General features: G+C 37.5%; 2 protein-coding genes across 3 annotated transcripts; one reads left to right on the forward strand and one right to left on the reverse strand.

The window, feature by feature from the left end:
• Positions 1 to 1,605: 1,605 nt before the first annotated feature.
• Positions 1,606 to 10,263, reverse strand: LOC148906798 (uncharacterized). Its single transcript, XM_089038137.1, has 3 exons — positions 9,828 to 10,263; positions 6,071 to 6,488; positions 1,606 to 1,693 (listed from the first exon to the last, which is right to left on the reverse strand). The coding sequence occupies exons 1-3, from the start codon at positions 10,261 to 10,263 to the stop codon at positions 1,606 to 1,608; spliced, it is 942 nt and encodes a 313-aa protein (XP_088894263.1).
• Positions 9,282 to 12,748, forward strand: LOC148906799 (uncharacterized). 2 transcript variants are annotated; one of them, XR_016121286.1, is made up of 5 exons: positions 9,282 to 11,116; positions 11,456 to 11,529; positions 11,633 to 11,707; positions 12,037 to 12,146; positions 12,233 to 12,748. XR_016121286.1 is itself a non-coding variant. In XM_089037693.1 (4 exons), the coding sequence occupies exons 1-3, from the start codon at positions 10,736 to 10,738 to the stop codon at positions 11,661 to 11,663; spliced, it is 486 nt and encodes a 161-aa protein (XP_088893819.1). In that variant the 5' UTR covers positions 9,282 to 10,735; the 3' UTR covers positions 11,664 to 11,707; positions 12,037 to 12,748. The 2 variants fall into 2 exon arrangements, 1 of the variants encoding a protein (XP_088893819.1); XM_089037693.1 differs by having other exon boundaries at positions 12,037 to 12,748.
• Positions 12,749 to 16,266: the final 3,518 nt, after the last annotated feature.

The raw sequence follows: 16,266 nt of genomic DNA on the forward strand, positions 1-16,266 counted from the left end.
CTTCGCAGGAGCACGGATAGTTCTCCTATACGTCCATGTCAATGAATAGTTAGTTACAAACCTTGCCTTGAGTTTCGAACATCGACAGCCTGGACTAATTTTTTTCGGAAACGGTCACTATTTCGGATTCCTTCGGATTTCTTCGGAGACTTGGTTTCCGAGGAATAAACTAATCGGAAAAGTGAATTCCTATATTCAAAAAATCTTTAAGGAGTTCTGCGACATTTATACTGAACGACTCAATCTTAGTGAATTATATTCAAGCGGCATAGTTCAAGCGGTCTTGATAACACAGTTATTAACATATTCGCGACTTGACTTTTTCAAAAGACGAGTTGACTAAGCGCAAGAGAGCAAGCTAGTTGACGAGTTCGGATTCAACTTGATCATGCAACTTGACTCAACTCGTGAGGTACGGTGTCGGACTGCATACTTACAGTCCATTGCCGTATACACTCTAATTCATTCGCGACTTGATGTTTTCAAAAGACGAGTTGACTATGCGCTTGACGAGATGATCAACTTGACTAAACTCGTGAGGTACGGTGTTGGGCTGTATAAGTACAGTCCTATTATTCCCGGAAACCCTAATGTTCATACATCAAATATTGTATTGACGATTTGACTCTTTGAAACGACAGCAGCTTGACTTCGTCTTTGACGAGTTAATTAACTTGACTCAACTTTAATAAGTATTTGAGGAGTTGATCAACTTGACTATGGAAATGAGGAGTTGACTCAGGTCGTGAATATTGGACATGCAAGCTTTTTTTTCCGAATCCCGACGCAAAATTGAAGGTGTCGGTATTATTAGTAATCTTGCGATAAATCAGCGCATCATCAACAACCACTTTTAAAGTGCATTCTAGATCCTCTTGCAAGTCATCGATGAAGTAGGAACATTAATGGGCCAAGTACTGTGCCTTGCGGTACTCCTGTATAGCAGCTACTGGATTTAATGAAACTCCATCCACTACGATACTTTGTGTTCTCTTGGTGAGCTATGTTTCAATATAATAATAATAATAAACTCTTTATTTAAAGAGGGTAGCACGGAATAGTTACAAAATAACTAATAAACTGGTGGCCCTCAATCAAGAGAGACTAGATACAAGAGGAAAACTTCTTTATAACGCGCGCGGCCATGTAAATTGCCGGTTTAACCTGTTGAATGCTTACAAACCACCTATGGTTATTATGGCTGCACTTTTATTCCCTTAGGAACGATTACAAACCATCTATAGTGAACATCATCCAACATGGCTGCCACTTTTATTCCCTTAGGAATGATTACAAACCATTTATAGTGAACATCATCCAACATGGCTGCCACTTTTATTCCCTTAGGAAGGATTTTTTTCATTGTTGTTGTTTTCTCTTTTTTTTTTTTTTCATATCACTAGTTAACATTTCCCTGATCAAAATTACTAGCTTGTTCAAAGACATCAATATTCTCGGCAGACTTCACTAAGAATTCAGGAAGCGAAAATTCTCACTATAAACTTCATTTGCCATCCGTAGTTCAGTTTTCCATCAAACGCATAACAAATGGTCGTTAATTGTCTTTTGATCGTAATACAAGAGCAACTAAAAAACCTATAAACTTCATTTCCCGTAGTTCGGTTTTCCATCAAACGCATAACAAATAGTCGTTAATTGTCTTTTGATCGTAATACTAGAGCAGTTAGAAAACCTGTAACGAACAGGAAAAGAGCAAAACAAAGCTTTAACAAATTGAAGAGAACAAAATTACTCCGTCACTGAAAAAATGGTACAATTTGAGTCTAGAGCAGAGCGTGTGCGTTGAAAGTAAGGCTAGTAGCTAAAAATCTACCAATATTTGAGTCATCGGAACTGTCTCTCAATTACTTTCCTAAATGTTAAAAAATGTTGTACAAAAACACGACTAATTTTTCATTTAACGCCTTCTTGAACGAGTCCAGGTGTAATTCATCATCTGGTTCGTGTAGTCCTGTCCAAACTTGTCCAGGAACAGTCGTTCATCTGGCCTACATATCGGTCATCTGGGTGATAGGAGTCCTTGGTAATATTCTGTTACTCTATGTTGACTACAAGGAGTGGAAGAAGAGTAAGACACCTGATAAACTGTTGATTCTCAATTTAGCCATAACTAACGTCGCTGCTTTATTGGTTAGTTTACCATTACATGCTGTTCTCGTAGCAAACTATCAGGACTACCTGAAGTGCGCTGGCTCTCTGTTTCAGTATCGTTCAGCTCGGTTCTTTCTGATCTGTCTGTTTAACTTTGTAAGTCTAGGCACGCTGCTTGTGATTGGAATCGACAGGTACCAAGCTTTAATAAAGTTTGCTCACCAACGAACTCTAGATTTGAAGAGGTCTATTTTTGCCATTTGTTTGGTTTGGTTGTGCTCCATTACAGTCGTAGTTGTATTCATAGTTACTTGGCCAAACCAATGCACAGACTTTTATTCATCTCGTTTAGAAGACAGAAACACTGACAACTATTATCCGATGAGAATAACCATCATATCGATATGGATAACTGTCTGCTGTACAGTAACCGGTAGATCTTTATTAATGGCCGCAAGTCGAATTCGCAAGCAACAACAAAAGATTAAGACCATGTTTGGACCAGTACAAGCAGCAGCGCAGATCAGTTTTACCAAGGGTGTCATCGGTTTATTGCTGTGTTACGTCGTACTCTGGATACCATATGGGGTATCATCAGCCATTTTGTCTTCTGATCAGCAGAATATAGAGTTAACTTGTTTGAATCTTTGGACAAATTCTACTTGTTATTTAAGTTTTAGTATTCTTCCTGCAATCTATTTTATCGTAGACAACAGACTAAGACGAGCCATTCTACCGGAGAAAGTACAACACTCGACGAAATAATGGATTTGGTCATCATATGTCCGCTTGGCAAATGTTGGGCAAATATGGTGCTCTATATTTGCCCATACATTTGCCTATGCAGGCAAAAGTCGGGGTAAATTTCTAATAAATTTGCCATTGCTTTGCCATACATCTGAACACATGGGTAAATATGTTATATATTTGCCCTTAGTTTAGACGCATTTACCCAGTGGGGATATATGATAACCGTTTTTGCCCTATATTTGCCCTATTGTCAAATGAAGGGCACATATGAAATCAACTTTGCACTAGGCTTTGCCCCATATTTACCTGGGGAGCAAATACAATACCCCAAACTGAGTATATCCGATGTGAGGTTTCCGTTTCAATTTATTGCAATCAAAACTTTTCAAAACAAATCAATAATTTTTCAACTGAATTATGATGGATGTTGGCTTGTTTTTACGACTTACGAGGGGGGAGTGCATGCAGGTCCATCTCAGTCATATGTGTCAATTTTTTCTCCTAACGCATGACATCAATGTTGCGACCACATTAATTCAATCATTGTTTTGCTTTGATGTCATGAAAGTGAGGTTATATGCGTTGATACACACAGGAAAAAACGCGGACGATGTATTTTTAATATGCGTAAGTCGTACATGCGTTTTTTCCAGTGACAATAAGAAAACTCATTAACCCATTAACCTCAGCTGCATTTCAAACCGCTAACATCTGTAATATTATTTGAAGCATCAATTTTGTTTAGTCTAAACATATGAATTCATCTTTTTTATTGGCAATATATGCAATTTCATTCATAATTATTTTAATTCATCTAATTTTAAACTCATCAAAGAATTCATTCAATTTTCATTTTGACTATCTAGTTACTGATGCACAGTTCAAACAGTTTATTTTTGATAGCTTTGAATATTTTTCCTGGATGATACTTTACTGTCATCTCATCATCCGTACAATTTACGTTGTAAAGGACAAACAATTAATACTCTTTCTTTGTCAATAACATCGTAAGCAGCAACAAACTGGCTGTGTATCCTTTGTATGGGAATGAATGTAGAGGGCCCTTCCATTTCAAACAAGTTTCTGCACCAAATTTCATGTGGTCTGCCAATCCTGTGTCTTTCTGGATGTCGCTGATACCATCGAACCTTTGCCATACACAATGATTCCTGCTTGCCATCAATTATAATGGTTTGTTTAAGAAAGAAATCGACAACACCGGGGCGCAAGTCAAATGAATCGGTCTCAATACTGCCACTATATTGGCCACACCAACTTGCAAGAATGAAGGAAGAACGTTCCAGTCTAGAGTCAGAGGACCCTAGCTTTGTCCCCGAATATCCAATGGTACTAATTCTCTCAAACGTATCGGTAACACATTCAATGACCGAGTGTTGAGGTAAAATTGTTTCATAAGCTTTAAAGAGATATTCTGTATAGTCATCATCAAGAACATCAATGGATCGAGGTGAAAAACATGAGTATGCATTCATATTGCTCCACTCTAAGCAACGTAGTACTTGACCAACTGAAAGATTAAGTGTTGATGGTATTGATGGGATGCTTTCGCCAAGTGTTCCTACTTGTTGTGCCTCCTGAAGAAGTTGAAATACTGGTTGGAAAGTTTCTCGAAATCTCTCTGGTAAAGGGATATCTCTTAGTTCATGCTTTTGGAGAAATTTTCTCATGATTTGTATTTCAACAGATCTATTGCTTAGTTCGAAACGCTCCTAAAATCCCATTGAAACGTTCGAAGCTGAAAAGCCAAAATGAATATACAGGCCCGTAATCTAAAATACATTGTTTGAGGTGCAGGTGTAGATGCATGTTTGGCGTAACACGTTCCTTTCCATATCGTTTTTCAAACGATTTACAAAATTCCACTAGGTAATCATGTCCTTCTTGTAGCTCTTCAGTTGTAATAAGTGGAGAGCAAAGGTGAAAGCAGGACAATACGAATAACCTCCACAGCTCCAAATCATCTGTTGGAACGATATTCCAAATGCAGAATACAGAATACAAGAGAGTCCATGTTTTCCACTGATCAGCAGTAAATCCTCCAAACGATGTTGATATCTTTTTCGGGAGACGCCCAATAAATGATGGTGCTTTGACGTCATCTACCTTTTCCTGGATTTTATTCAAATTTTCTTTAGAAATAATTGGCGTTTCAGCATTTAGCCATACATTTTTCATTAAATGTTTTGCTGTCCCTAAAAACAAATTGTGCATAGGATCAACAACATGGTAACGAGTACAATCGAAGTAAGGCAACTGTAAGAGTTCAGAATATCTTGTTCCAGTGGAAGTTTCAATTTGGTTTCGTTCATCAGCGGTTGTTGCATTGAGTATTTTCTGAGCCTCTCTTCGGTGCTCTTCATTTGTCCTTGGTGTATCGTCATCTTCGAAACCTGAAAAATCCATTCTACTAAAATCTCCGGGAAAAAATCTTGTGCACTTTGAGCACCCTCGGTGAGCAGTACATCCTAAGAAACCGCAAACTTTTCTTAGTGCAGGAATGTCACAAGCAATACAAAGGAGGGCAGCTCGAAAACATCTTGCTGTTCTACTCCCATGAGGCCGAACTTGGATGCCTTCGTGCCACAATAAGTTCAATTCGGCTACAAGTGGTTGTAAGTACGTATTGATATTCAATTTGGGCTCGTGTGGACCAGGTATTACCCCAACTATTATTACGTTTTCCTCTTTGTACCTTTCTTTTCTCGGAAGATTTAGGAGGACCATATATATGACTCCAACGCTATAGACACTGTGCTTAAAAGGCTGAAACCAGTCAACATTCAGCATAAAAGCATAATTATTAGGCTGGGCAAGGAAAGGAGTGCCGTTAAAATATTGCCAATCTTTCCATACTTGGCCATCGTAAATATCAACTAAAATATCGTCCGGTACATTCCGATTTCTCCAAATCTCACATTTTTGTACAAAGTCTGGTCGCTTAATAAAGTGAGTTAGAGTGTCTCTGATGCTTTTATAACAATAAACTTTATGTGGGTACAATTTCGTCTGTCCATTTTTCAAACGAATTTCCTTAAGCAATTCCGCTCCACAAGGTGTGCGGCGAAACAATTGACGGTGATTCGGAAAAGCAATGTGAGAACATGGTTTAGCAATGACACGCCCGAATCTTGTTGTTATGCAGTCTTGAAAACGGTATAGGGTGTCGCATTTCGGACAAACAACATACTTTGAATGCTTATCTTTAAAAGAAAGATAATTTTTCAAGAGTTTGAAGGAGCTCGGGAAAACCAATACTGCGGTTGGGAAAATGATTGGCGAAAGCTCACACAAAACCTGAAAAATCGCTTTAAAAAAGGCGAGGAGAATATCAATGCCTCGGTCTGGTACAGAAAAGTATGCAGACCAAAAGCACACAAACAAGGCAATCCAGTTAATAAGGGTCACTCGGGAACTTGCTTCGACGGCAACGCTTATTTCTGCACTAGATTGTTCAAAATCTCTTTCTACGTCTTCGATATCAATATCCCAAGTTTCAACCAATCTCCTTCTTTCATTTCCTCTTATCTCTTCATGGTCAGATTCACTGTCCAACTTGTCATCCCAAAACACTTGATCTTCTTCCTCAAAGTTATTTATTCCGTCTCCTTTAAACATAAGCAAATACGATGTATTTTATTCATTCGGCATTGTATAACTGCAACATAGTATAAGATAAAGTCTGAAACCATTATAATACTAGGGAAAAAAAATGTCAGTAAAAAAAACCTCATGGGCTAAGGGACCGGTCATTATTTAAGTTGGGGGGGGGGGGGGAGAAAAAATTGGGGGGGGGGGGGGGCTGAAATTTTTGCTAGTGAAAGTCTCGAAATTTAAAAATGACTTTTAGGGAAAATTTTTAAATTTTTTACTACAATCCATGGGGGGTTTTCGATAAACTTGGATGCCTTTCGATAAACTTTTTAATGTAGGCAAAGCAAAAAATGCAAACTCCTGTCGAGCAAACGAAAAGGACTTATTTAATCACTTCAAGACGCTTAATAGCTCCCAGACATCTGCAGTAAATACTACGGAGACCTTAGAACAGTCGCAAAGTCAAGGGGAATTAGATTTTTCCATTACAGATCAAGAAGTATATGAAGTTTTAAGTAACCTAAAGAAACATAAAGCTCCCGGCCCTGATAATATTCCAAATGAGCTATTGATAACGGGAAAGGAAGCACTAAAAGGACACCTAACGGTAATTTTCAATAAAATCCTAGACAACGCAAAGTTTCCCTCTTCATGGAATCTAGGATATATTGTTCCATTGCATAAAAAGGACGATCCAACGAAAGCTGAAAATTACCGTGGAATAACACTCCTTTCTGCAATTGGCAAAGTTTTTACGGCAATACTTAACAAACGGCTCTATGATTACCTAACTACGAATAATATAATTAAACAGGAACAGGGTGGGTTTAGAAAAAAGCACGGAACAACAGATAGTATTTTTATTCTGAAATCCGTAATCGATAAATATGTTAAAAGTAAGCCACGGAAGAAAAATAATTTCCTTTTTTCCTGCTTTGTAGATTTTCAAAAAGCGTTTGACTGCATCCCAAGGAAAAAATTAATGGCAAAACTTGAAAATGTTGGTATAAATGGAAATTTTCTAAGAGTGATACAATCGATGTACTCCACTGATCAATCAGCAATCAAAGTAAATGGACACATTTCTCCGACATTTTCCTGTTATATGGGTGTTAAACAAGGCTGTATGCTGAGCCCTACGTTATTTAATTTATATCTTCACGATCTGCCTGACTCATTAAATTCGTGTAACAACAATGATGTAATGTTGAATGGCAAACCGATTAGTACTCTTTTATATGCAGATGACCTGGTTCTGTTCTCTAAATCTGCTAAAGGGCTTCAGAAATATCTCGACAAGCTAGAGGCATTTTGTGAACAATCAGGCTTAACAGTTAATATAACAAAGACAAAAGTGATGGTTTTCAATAATACAGGGAAGACAATGAATAACTTCCAATTCTATTTGAACAAATCTAAACTAGAAAACGTTAAATCATATAAATATTTAGGATTAAATTTTACAACCTTTGGAAACTTTACGTTTGCAAAACAAGAATTAAAAAAAGCTGCATTAAAGGCACTATTTCAGATGAAAAGACAAATGGGTGAATTTTTCACATCCAATATCAAATTAACTATAAAACTGTTTGACTCGCTTGTTACACCAATACTTCTATACGCAAGTGAGATATGGGGTATCGAAACATTAAGCACCAAAGACCAAGAGCCCATGGAACTTGTTCATTTGAAATTTTGCAAAATGCTCCTCAAGGTGACAAAGAATGCTAGTAACCTTGCATGCAGAGCTGAGTTAGGAAGGTTTCCGCTAAAATGCAAAGCATGCAGTAAAAGCTTTAAACTCTGGCATAAAATTATAAAGTCGGAACTACACCCAAAAAAACTTTCAGCCGAAGTCTACCAAGATATTAAAAATGAAACTAAAAAAGCCTTTTGGAGCATAAAAATTAAAACTACTTTAGAACAACTCGGATTGGGGATAATTTGGATGAAACAAAATGAACTTTCTCCAAGATGGTATGAATATGGAAAAATAATAACCCAAAGAATATATGACATTGAGAGGCAAATTTTATGGAGTAATCTCCACAATGATGAAAGGAAAGACGACAGACATAAAAATAAACTCAGAGTCTTTCGTCAGTTCAAAACGGATTATAACTTTGAAGAATATTTAAGTCAAGTCACCAATATTAAGCACAGAGTGGCGCTTACAAAATTAAGAATTAGTAACCATAAGCTTGAAGTAGAAACGGGGAGGTATAAGAGGCCTTATCTCATTTACGATGAAAGGATTTGCCCAGTGTGTAAGTCGGGAGTAGAAAACGAAAAACACTTTCTAGTTTGGTGTCCACTATATGACTCTCATAGAAACGACTTAAGAGAGTTCATAGAAAAAAACACCAGCATTAATTTCAACAATATGAGCGCTGACAGTCGTTTTATGTTCCTTAATCAATTCAAAATCAGCGTCTCTACAAAGAGCCATATCAGCATACATTCATCAATGTATGCTGATACGTGAAAATGAATTAAGAAAATTACCTAATACATAGTATATATATATACCTATAATATATTTGGAATCAAACACTCATGTACTATTAGTATAAGGTGCCAAATAAAATTGTATTGTATTGTATTGTATTGCCTTCAAAGGGGGGGCCTTGAAATTTTTTTGCGTCACTGACAATTTCTCCTCCACCCCTCCCCCCCCCCCTACCTCCAACTTAAATAATGACCGGTCCCTAAATGTATAATTTTGACCCAAATTTTGCTCTGAAAATAAATGATTTCCATTGAAAATAAAATATAAATTTCTAAGTCAGCAAAACAACAATTTATAATTCGTGAAAGAAAAATGATAAATCGAAAATAAAAAACCCAAGAGACATATTAAATAAATTACTTATAATTGTATTTCTCTAACTTGACAAACATGTTTTGCCGGATACCATGCTATCTCAGGATGACCACAGTCATGAATTGATTTGGAGACAAAAATGTACAGCAATATCCATTTGAACATAGTAAATTCTTTTTGGCGTTTTAAATGAGTTATCTCTAGCTATGATTTTATAAACTCTTTGAATGAACCTTTCTGAATGAACACTGAGGTTTTAATGGCAACCATAAGCCGATTACTTAATAATGCACCCTTCTTAAAAGTAACGGTGAAAACGAGGCTAAGATAGAAATAGAAAAAAATCATTTGTACCTCTAACTTAATCTCGCTTCAATAACACTAATGCTTGGTAGTAAATCCAATAGGGGAGCTAGATCATGTGCAAATCAGCCGCTTGTTAAAGATTCAGTCTTTTATCTATGCAGTTTGACTTTAACATTTAAAGATTATATAATCTAATCATCAAATAAACGTATAACATCAATACCTTTTTGTGAAGTAGCTGGTAAGAATTCGTCACTTGATGGTTGGTTTGTATTTGGCACATCAGAGGAGTCTTGATCAGTTTGGTCCAAAACGTTTATCTCGCTGTAGTCATTAGAAGAAGTGTCGTTCTGGCCGTCAATCTCGTGAGTGAAAATACTATCATTTGAGTCTTCGTCGTCATTCCGCTGTAATTGCCATTGATTTGTTAAAGGATCATAAAATTCTTCTTTGTGACGGCAAAATACTCTGTAATGTAAATCTTCGTTACAATGAAAGCAATGATAACGCTTTGACATCGCAGAAGACATTTTGTTTTCCAGAACTATATAATTAAAAAGACGTTGTGTATCATTGGGATAATTACTCAAAATCCAAGCATTTTGAATGGCTAACAGCCATATTCCAGCGTAATAAAGTTCCACGTCCATCAACCACATACCACTGGACAAAAGCACGCCGGATCTTTATTACCGCGCCCTTTTCCTTAGAGCTGTCACTGTTGGCGGCAGATAATGGTACGATGGTTTTAGAGCTAGAAGCTAATCAAGTTTATTGCAATGATATTTCGTGAATCTAGGCTTTAGAAAAAATTTCATAACTTTATAAAATGGAGCAAAGAGCTTTAAGATAATAGATATATTACTTAACATGAATCCTGGATACAACTTCAGCATTTTTATAAGACAGTTATTCCTTTTTTTATTATTAGACTTCATTATATGAACGTATATGTCATCACAAGTCACGTGATACGCCGTGATAGATAGGGGGTAGATTTGTTCGGTGGATGTGCTTATTCGTTCATTCGCCTTTTGGTCACAAACAGGTAACAAACTCTGTCGGTCATCTAGTTTCCCGCACATTCTATATCTTTGCTTATAAATTGCGTTCATTCGTCGCGATCAAAAAATGGGAAGAACATCTACACCTTTACCAGGACGCCCAATGCCAATCCATTCTGTTACTGCAACTACCAGTACAAGCAGTACGAGTAGACATACTGAAAATGGCGCCAATTCTCAAAGGCTTAATATACTTATTCCCTCTGTCCCTGGTGGTAACGAGGATGTGCTAAGAGAACACAGAAATCGCTTATTGCAAGCAACAAGCGAGAATGAGAACGTTGACCCCGACAGCGAAAAAGAAGAAATTTCTTCAAATTTCGAAACGATTGTGAAACAGTTTAAAGAACTGCAAGAACAAAACCGCCAAATACTAGCGGCCTTAAAAGAAAGCCAGCAGAACAAGGACAACAGCAAGACCAAGATTACTGTCTCAAAGGCTGTTGCAGTAAGTAAAGTGGCAATATTTAAAAAAGCAAGCTATTTCTATTGATAATTTTACTGGGAATTCTTGGCGCGAAGAGTAGTTGGTATAATTATGCAGCGGTATAATTTATGCAATGCTAAAATTGGCGGGAAACCCGCCATGGTAGTGGTTAATGCTACCAAACTTTACTATTGATTTCCAATAACAAGACACTGAATGATAATGATAATTTCCTTTTTTGTAAAGGAATTGATTTGATTTCGATTTTTTCCCCAATATTATACAATCACAGCCATAAAAATAATGAAAACATTATTACTATGTCTTATGATTTTAATGAATTATATTATGTTATTACAGTCTGAAGTACGCTTGGTAGCAAAGAAATTACGGGACAGGGAAGAAAACCCTCTTATATGGGATTTTACTAAAGCGTAAGTATGAAAATTTAATAAAAATGATCTTGTCTGAATCATCCATAGTTTCTTTCCATATTAAGTTTCCACTTACCACTCAAATATGGCATTTCCTAATTAGTTTCAGAGATGACGTCAACGAACAGGGATAGAGTTCTGAATGTTCATAAGGATGTCTCTGCCGTCGAGTTAGAAGGTATTTATGTATTTTATATTACGAAGTGCGAAAGGCCTTATGCACCTATCAAAGTTAACCCGGGGGGGAGGGGTGAGGACATAGGGTGTTGGTGGTCGGGGGGGAGGGGGGTAACGAAATCCTTTTAGAAATATTCAAATGCCGAAGGGAGGGGAAGCAGTTTGAAATAAAATAACATTAAAAAAATAAAAAATAAATAAAAAAAACAAAACAAAACAAAACAAAGCAAAAACAAATGGATGCTAAAGGAATAATTGTCGGCCAAATGCCAAAATTTCTAACAAATTTTGTCTCAAGTTTTAATATATGGGTACTTGATATAATTTCAGCTGCCCTTAAAAGCCACTTTCTGACGAGAAGAAAGAGAAACAAAAGAGAGCGTTCAGGGGCCCTTGGAAGGCATCAAAAGATGCAGCGGAAAACACAAAGAAAACAAAATGTGAGTAAACTGAATTTGCAACGATTATGACTTTGTTTAATAAGAAACTTTGACTGACGGTGTTTTTTTTTTCTTTTTTCTTTTAGCTCCTAAAATCCAGATCCAAGGCAGCGGACTTGTTAACCTCGCTATCACCAGGGGACAAAGAGAAAGTCAAAGCAATTATGAAACTGGAGTATATGTCATCAGAGGAGTCGATGTAAGAGGCGGATGACCAGGCTGATGACGATACAGCGGACAGTGGCTCTGATAACGAAGGGGGCCCTACTAAGCAGAGTAAAGTTTTAATAAAACACCCTCTACCATGGAGAAGCCCCCTAGCTAATCAGTTCATGGAAAGCATGGACCGAAAGGCAAAAAGGAGGCTGTCAGAGCGCAGTCTCACCATGCTTTTGAAGCGGAAAATCGGGGAGCCGTCAAGACGCCCAAGGCCATCTGGAGGTCCCGAATGGGCATTGAGAGCCTAAAGGTTTTTATCAAATCAAGGGCACTGGGACACCGAACGTGGTTGGGGTTTCTACGAGTTTTATGAATTAAATCTTGTGTCACTGTTCCTCCGTTCCTTTGGCCTGATTTCTAGGGTTTTCGTTCTTCTTTCGATTACTTGAACGTTATACTCGTTTACTTGAAGAAATGCAAAGGTCAAACGGTATAGCAGCGGCTATCTAAGCCTATTGACCTTTGGATTTCTTAAAGTAAACAAGTATAATGTTCAAATAATCGAAAGAAGAAGGAAAACCCTAGGAATCAGGCCAAAGGAACGGAGGAACAGTGACACAAGATTTAATTCATAAAACTCGTAGAAACCCAACCACGTTCGGTGTCCTTAATTAAGTTTTTGCAGTTATAAATGAAGTGTACTACTACAGAATATATAAAAAGAATCGTACATAAGCCACAGATCGATTGACAACTAAATATATTATGATCTCCTTTCACAAATTCTGTCACAAGATGAAACAAACACCTATAATTAATTTACAGAACTAACATTTTCAATTAGTTGTAGTTAACAAATTGTTCATAGTTAATCAGTCGTCAAGAAAAGGAAATTCACAATAAAAATTTTTCAGTATGATTTATGTCTTTTTTCCTGCTTCTTAGTATAGGTTAGCTATGTTTAAAGTATGAGGTGGTTGTCACGACATATATCGTTTCTATTTTTTTTGGCCTGCCATAAGTGACAATAGCTGAAGACTGATAATATAGTTAAATTTAGAGCAAATATGATGAGCATAATTCAACTGAGCAAATATGGCTAAGACGCGCTGGTACATCTAAGGCATTAAGGGGGCATTAATCACATATACGGTCAGAGCATATCGCATGGTATATGTAAGGCATAAATCACATATACGGCCTGGAAAAATACAGGGTATATGTAAGGCATTAATCACATATACGGCCTGGGCAAACACAGGTTATATGTAAGGCATAAATCACATATACGACCTTGGAAAATACAGGGTATATGTAAGGCATTAATCACATATACGGCCTGGGCAAACACAGGTTATATGTAAGGCATAAATCACATATACGGCCTGGGAAAATACAGGGTATATGTAAGGCATAAATCACATATACGGCCTGGGGAAACACAGGGTATATGTAAGGCATAAATCACATATACGGCCTGGGCAAAGACAGGGTATATGTAAGGCATAAATCACATATACGGCCTGGGCAAAGACAGGGTATATGTAAGGCATAAATCACATATACGGCCTGGGCAAAGACAGGGTATATGTAAGGCATAAATCACATATACGGCCTGGGCAAAGACAGGGTATATGTAAGGCATGAATCACATATACGGCCTGGGCAAAGACAGGGTATATGTAAGGCATAAATCACATATACGGCCTGGGAAAATACAGGGTATATGTAAGGCATGAATCACATATACGGCCTGGGCAAAGACAGGGTAAATGTAAGGCATTAATCACATATACGGCCTGGGAAAATACAGGGTATATGTAAGGCATGAATCACATATACGGGCTGGGCAAATACGTGCACATATCAAATGAGCATTCACATTTACTACCGGGTAAATGTATGGATGATATGATATCTGCTATATATTTGCCGTTTGGGATTTTACTGGGCCATACGGACTTTGCCATCTGTGCCCATGGGATAAATGTGTAGGTACATATCATATACAGTCATTGGGCAAATATTGTCTACTATTAGTCAAATATGATATTTGCCCATATATTTGTCTATATGTTTGCCTACATGACAAATCCATTTTTTCATCGAGTGCGTGTGGACGGTCGTATCCGCAAATTTTCGAAAACGCTGATGAAAACATGATTTTGCGCATGCTCAAAAAGAAAAACTATCCGTCAAAGGGACTAGGCACTAGCATGCATCAGGGCGGATCAGGCTGATCAAGGAATACGCTGCGTGTGGACACGAACATTTTCGTATCCGAAAAAGAAAACAAAATTGCGGATAGAAAAATTTCCGGATACGTGTGGACGGGGCCTCAGTTAACAAAGAAATGCATGCTAACGATTCCCTAGAGTACATGATGGTCCAAGACCCTTTAAAAAAGACTGTATCTTATTCCGCTCCTAGATTCTCATTCAAAATTGTACTCAATTGTCCCGATTTAATAAACTGCTCAATTTTGTTGAGTGTATTATCAACAAAAAATCGCACAACATTCTCGTACAATTTTGAATTTATAGATACTCGTGATGTTTCGAAAGTTCTGAAATTGGATTAAAATATCACTTTTACCTATAAATTTCAAATTGTACTCGAGATCGTGCGATTTCCTATAGACCCCTTGTGGCACTTTGGAATGCAGCTCAATCTGGGGGACAAAACAATAGTTCTAATTATAAGGAGACTAGAATTCTTTTGTTTTGTCCCCCAGATGGAGCTGTTTGACGTCACATGCAAGGGGTCTAAACTAGTTGCCCTTTGCATAGAAATGAAAACAAATCGCACTGCGCATGAGCAGAACATTTCTCTAGCAACCACCGTGCCAATCTCGTACCCAGAGCGATGAAAAGGTAAATTATACACCGTGAAAAGATGAAAAAACTTACTGACGTTTCGGACGCTAGTCCTTCGTCGGAGTAAAAGAGAAAGAAGTGGTAGAAAGGAGTGTATATATGATAGAATAAGACAAAAGAAACCAATGAGAGCAAGGTAGGCAAGGAAACAAAAACAAACAATCAAAACACAAAAGAAAAGATTAGTTGAAAATAAAGCGTTCATTAATCCCGTTGGGACTAAGAGTGCCCAATAGGTGAATAAGCCGCATTTCTTTGGTCTTGCGACAATCATTGCTGCCGTTAAGCAAAGAAAGACCGAAAACAATGAAGTCAGAAAGAGAATGGTTAGCTAGATTAAAATGGCGGGAAACTGGTTTGGTGGGATCGTTATTGCGAATATCATAAAGATGATTGCAAATGCGATCACCAAGACGGCGGCCAGTCTCGCCCACATACAAAAGATTACAGCGGGTACATTTAATACAATATACAACATTAGAAGTGGTACAAACAAAATGGTCAGTGATTTTAACAGTTGATTTAGGACCGACAACAGAAGTGTGAGAGGCTATGTGAGGACAAGTATAACAACGTTTACGAGAACAGCGAAAAGTACCAGGTTCTTTGTTAGAGGGAAGAACTCCCTTGACCAAGAAAGAACGGAGATTACGATCACGTTTATAGGAAAAGAGAGGGCGGTTGTTGAAAATAGCAGAAGTGCGAGTATCAGAGTCAAGCAGAGAAAAGTTGCGGTTAACAATGGGTTTAATGGAAATGTTAATAGGATGATACGTAAGAGTGAAAGGAATGCGGTCATTAGAGGGACGAGTGTGAGGAGTGAGAGCGGTGGTACGATCAATAGTAGAAACTTTACGAATGGCGCGATCAATAACATGAGCAGGATAATTACGCTTAAGGAAGAAGGAACGCATCTCAGAACATTTAACAGAAAAATCAAGATCATCACTACACAAACGACGAAGACGAAGAAATTGCGAGAACGGAATAGCGTTAAGAGTGTGCTTAGGATGAGAAGACGAGTAGAGTAAATAAGAATGAGAGTCAGTAGGTTTGTAATGGACACTAGTGCTAAGACGGTCGTC

The sequence above is a fragment of the Actinia tenebrosa genome, unplaced genomic scaffold (genome assembly GCF_029948245.1).
Source record: "Actinia tenebrosa isolate PJP-AT-01 unplaced genomic scaffold, QUT_ActTen_1.0 PGA_scaffold5__44_contigs__length_20552954, whole genome shotgun sequence".
NCBI lineage: Eukaryota > Metazoa > Cnidaria > Anthozoa > Actiniaria > Actiniidae > Actinia > Actinia tenebrosa.

Coding starts and splice junctions, on each gene's coding strand:
- LOC148906798 (XM_089038137.1), bottom strand. CDS start 10,263: ATGTGGTTGATGGACGTGGAACTTTATTACGCTGGAATATGGCTGTTA. Junction 6,489..9,827: donor ACCAGCTACTTCACAAAAAG/GTATTGATGTTA, acceptor TTATGTTTAAAG/GAGACGGAATAAATAACTTT. Junction 1,694..6,070: donor TTTAAAGATAAGCATTCAAA/GTATGTTGTTTG, acceptor TGTTCGTTACAG/GTTTTCTAACTGCTCTAGTA.
- LOC148906799 (XM_089037693.1), top strand. CDS start 10,736: ATGGGAAGAACATCTACACCTTTACCAGGACGCCCAATGCCAATCCAT. Junction 11,117..11,455: donor CTGTCTCAAAGGCTGTTGCA/GTAAGTAAAGTG, acceptor ATGTTATTACAG/TCTGAAGTACGCTTGGTAGC. Junction 11,530..11,632: donor ATATGGGATTTTACTAAAGC/GTAAGTATGAAA, acceptor TTTCCTAATTAG/TTTCAGAGATGACGTCAACG.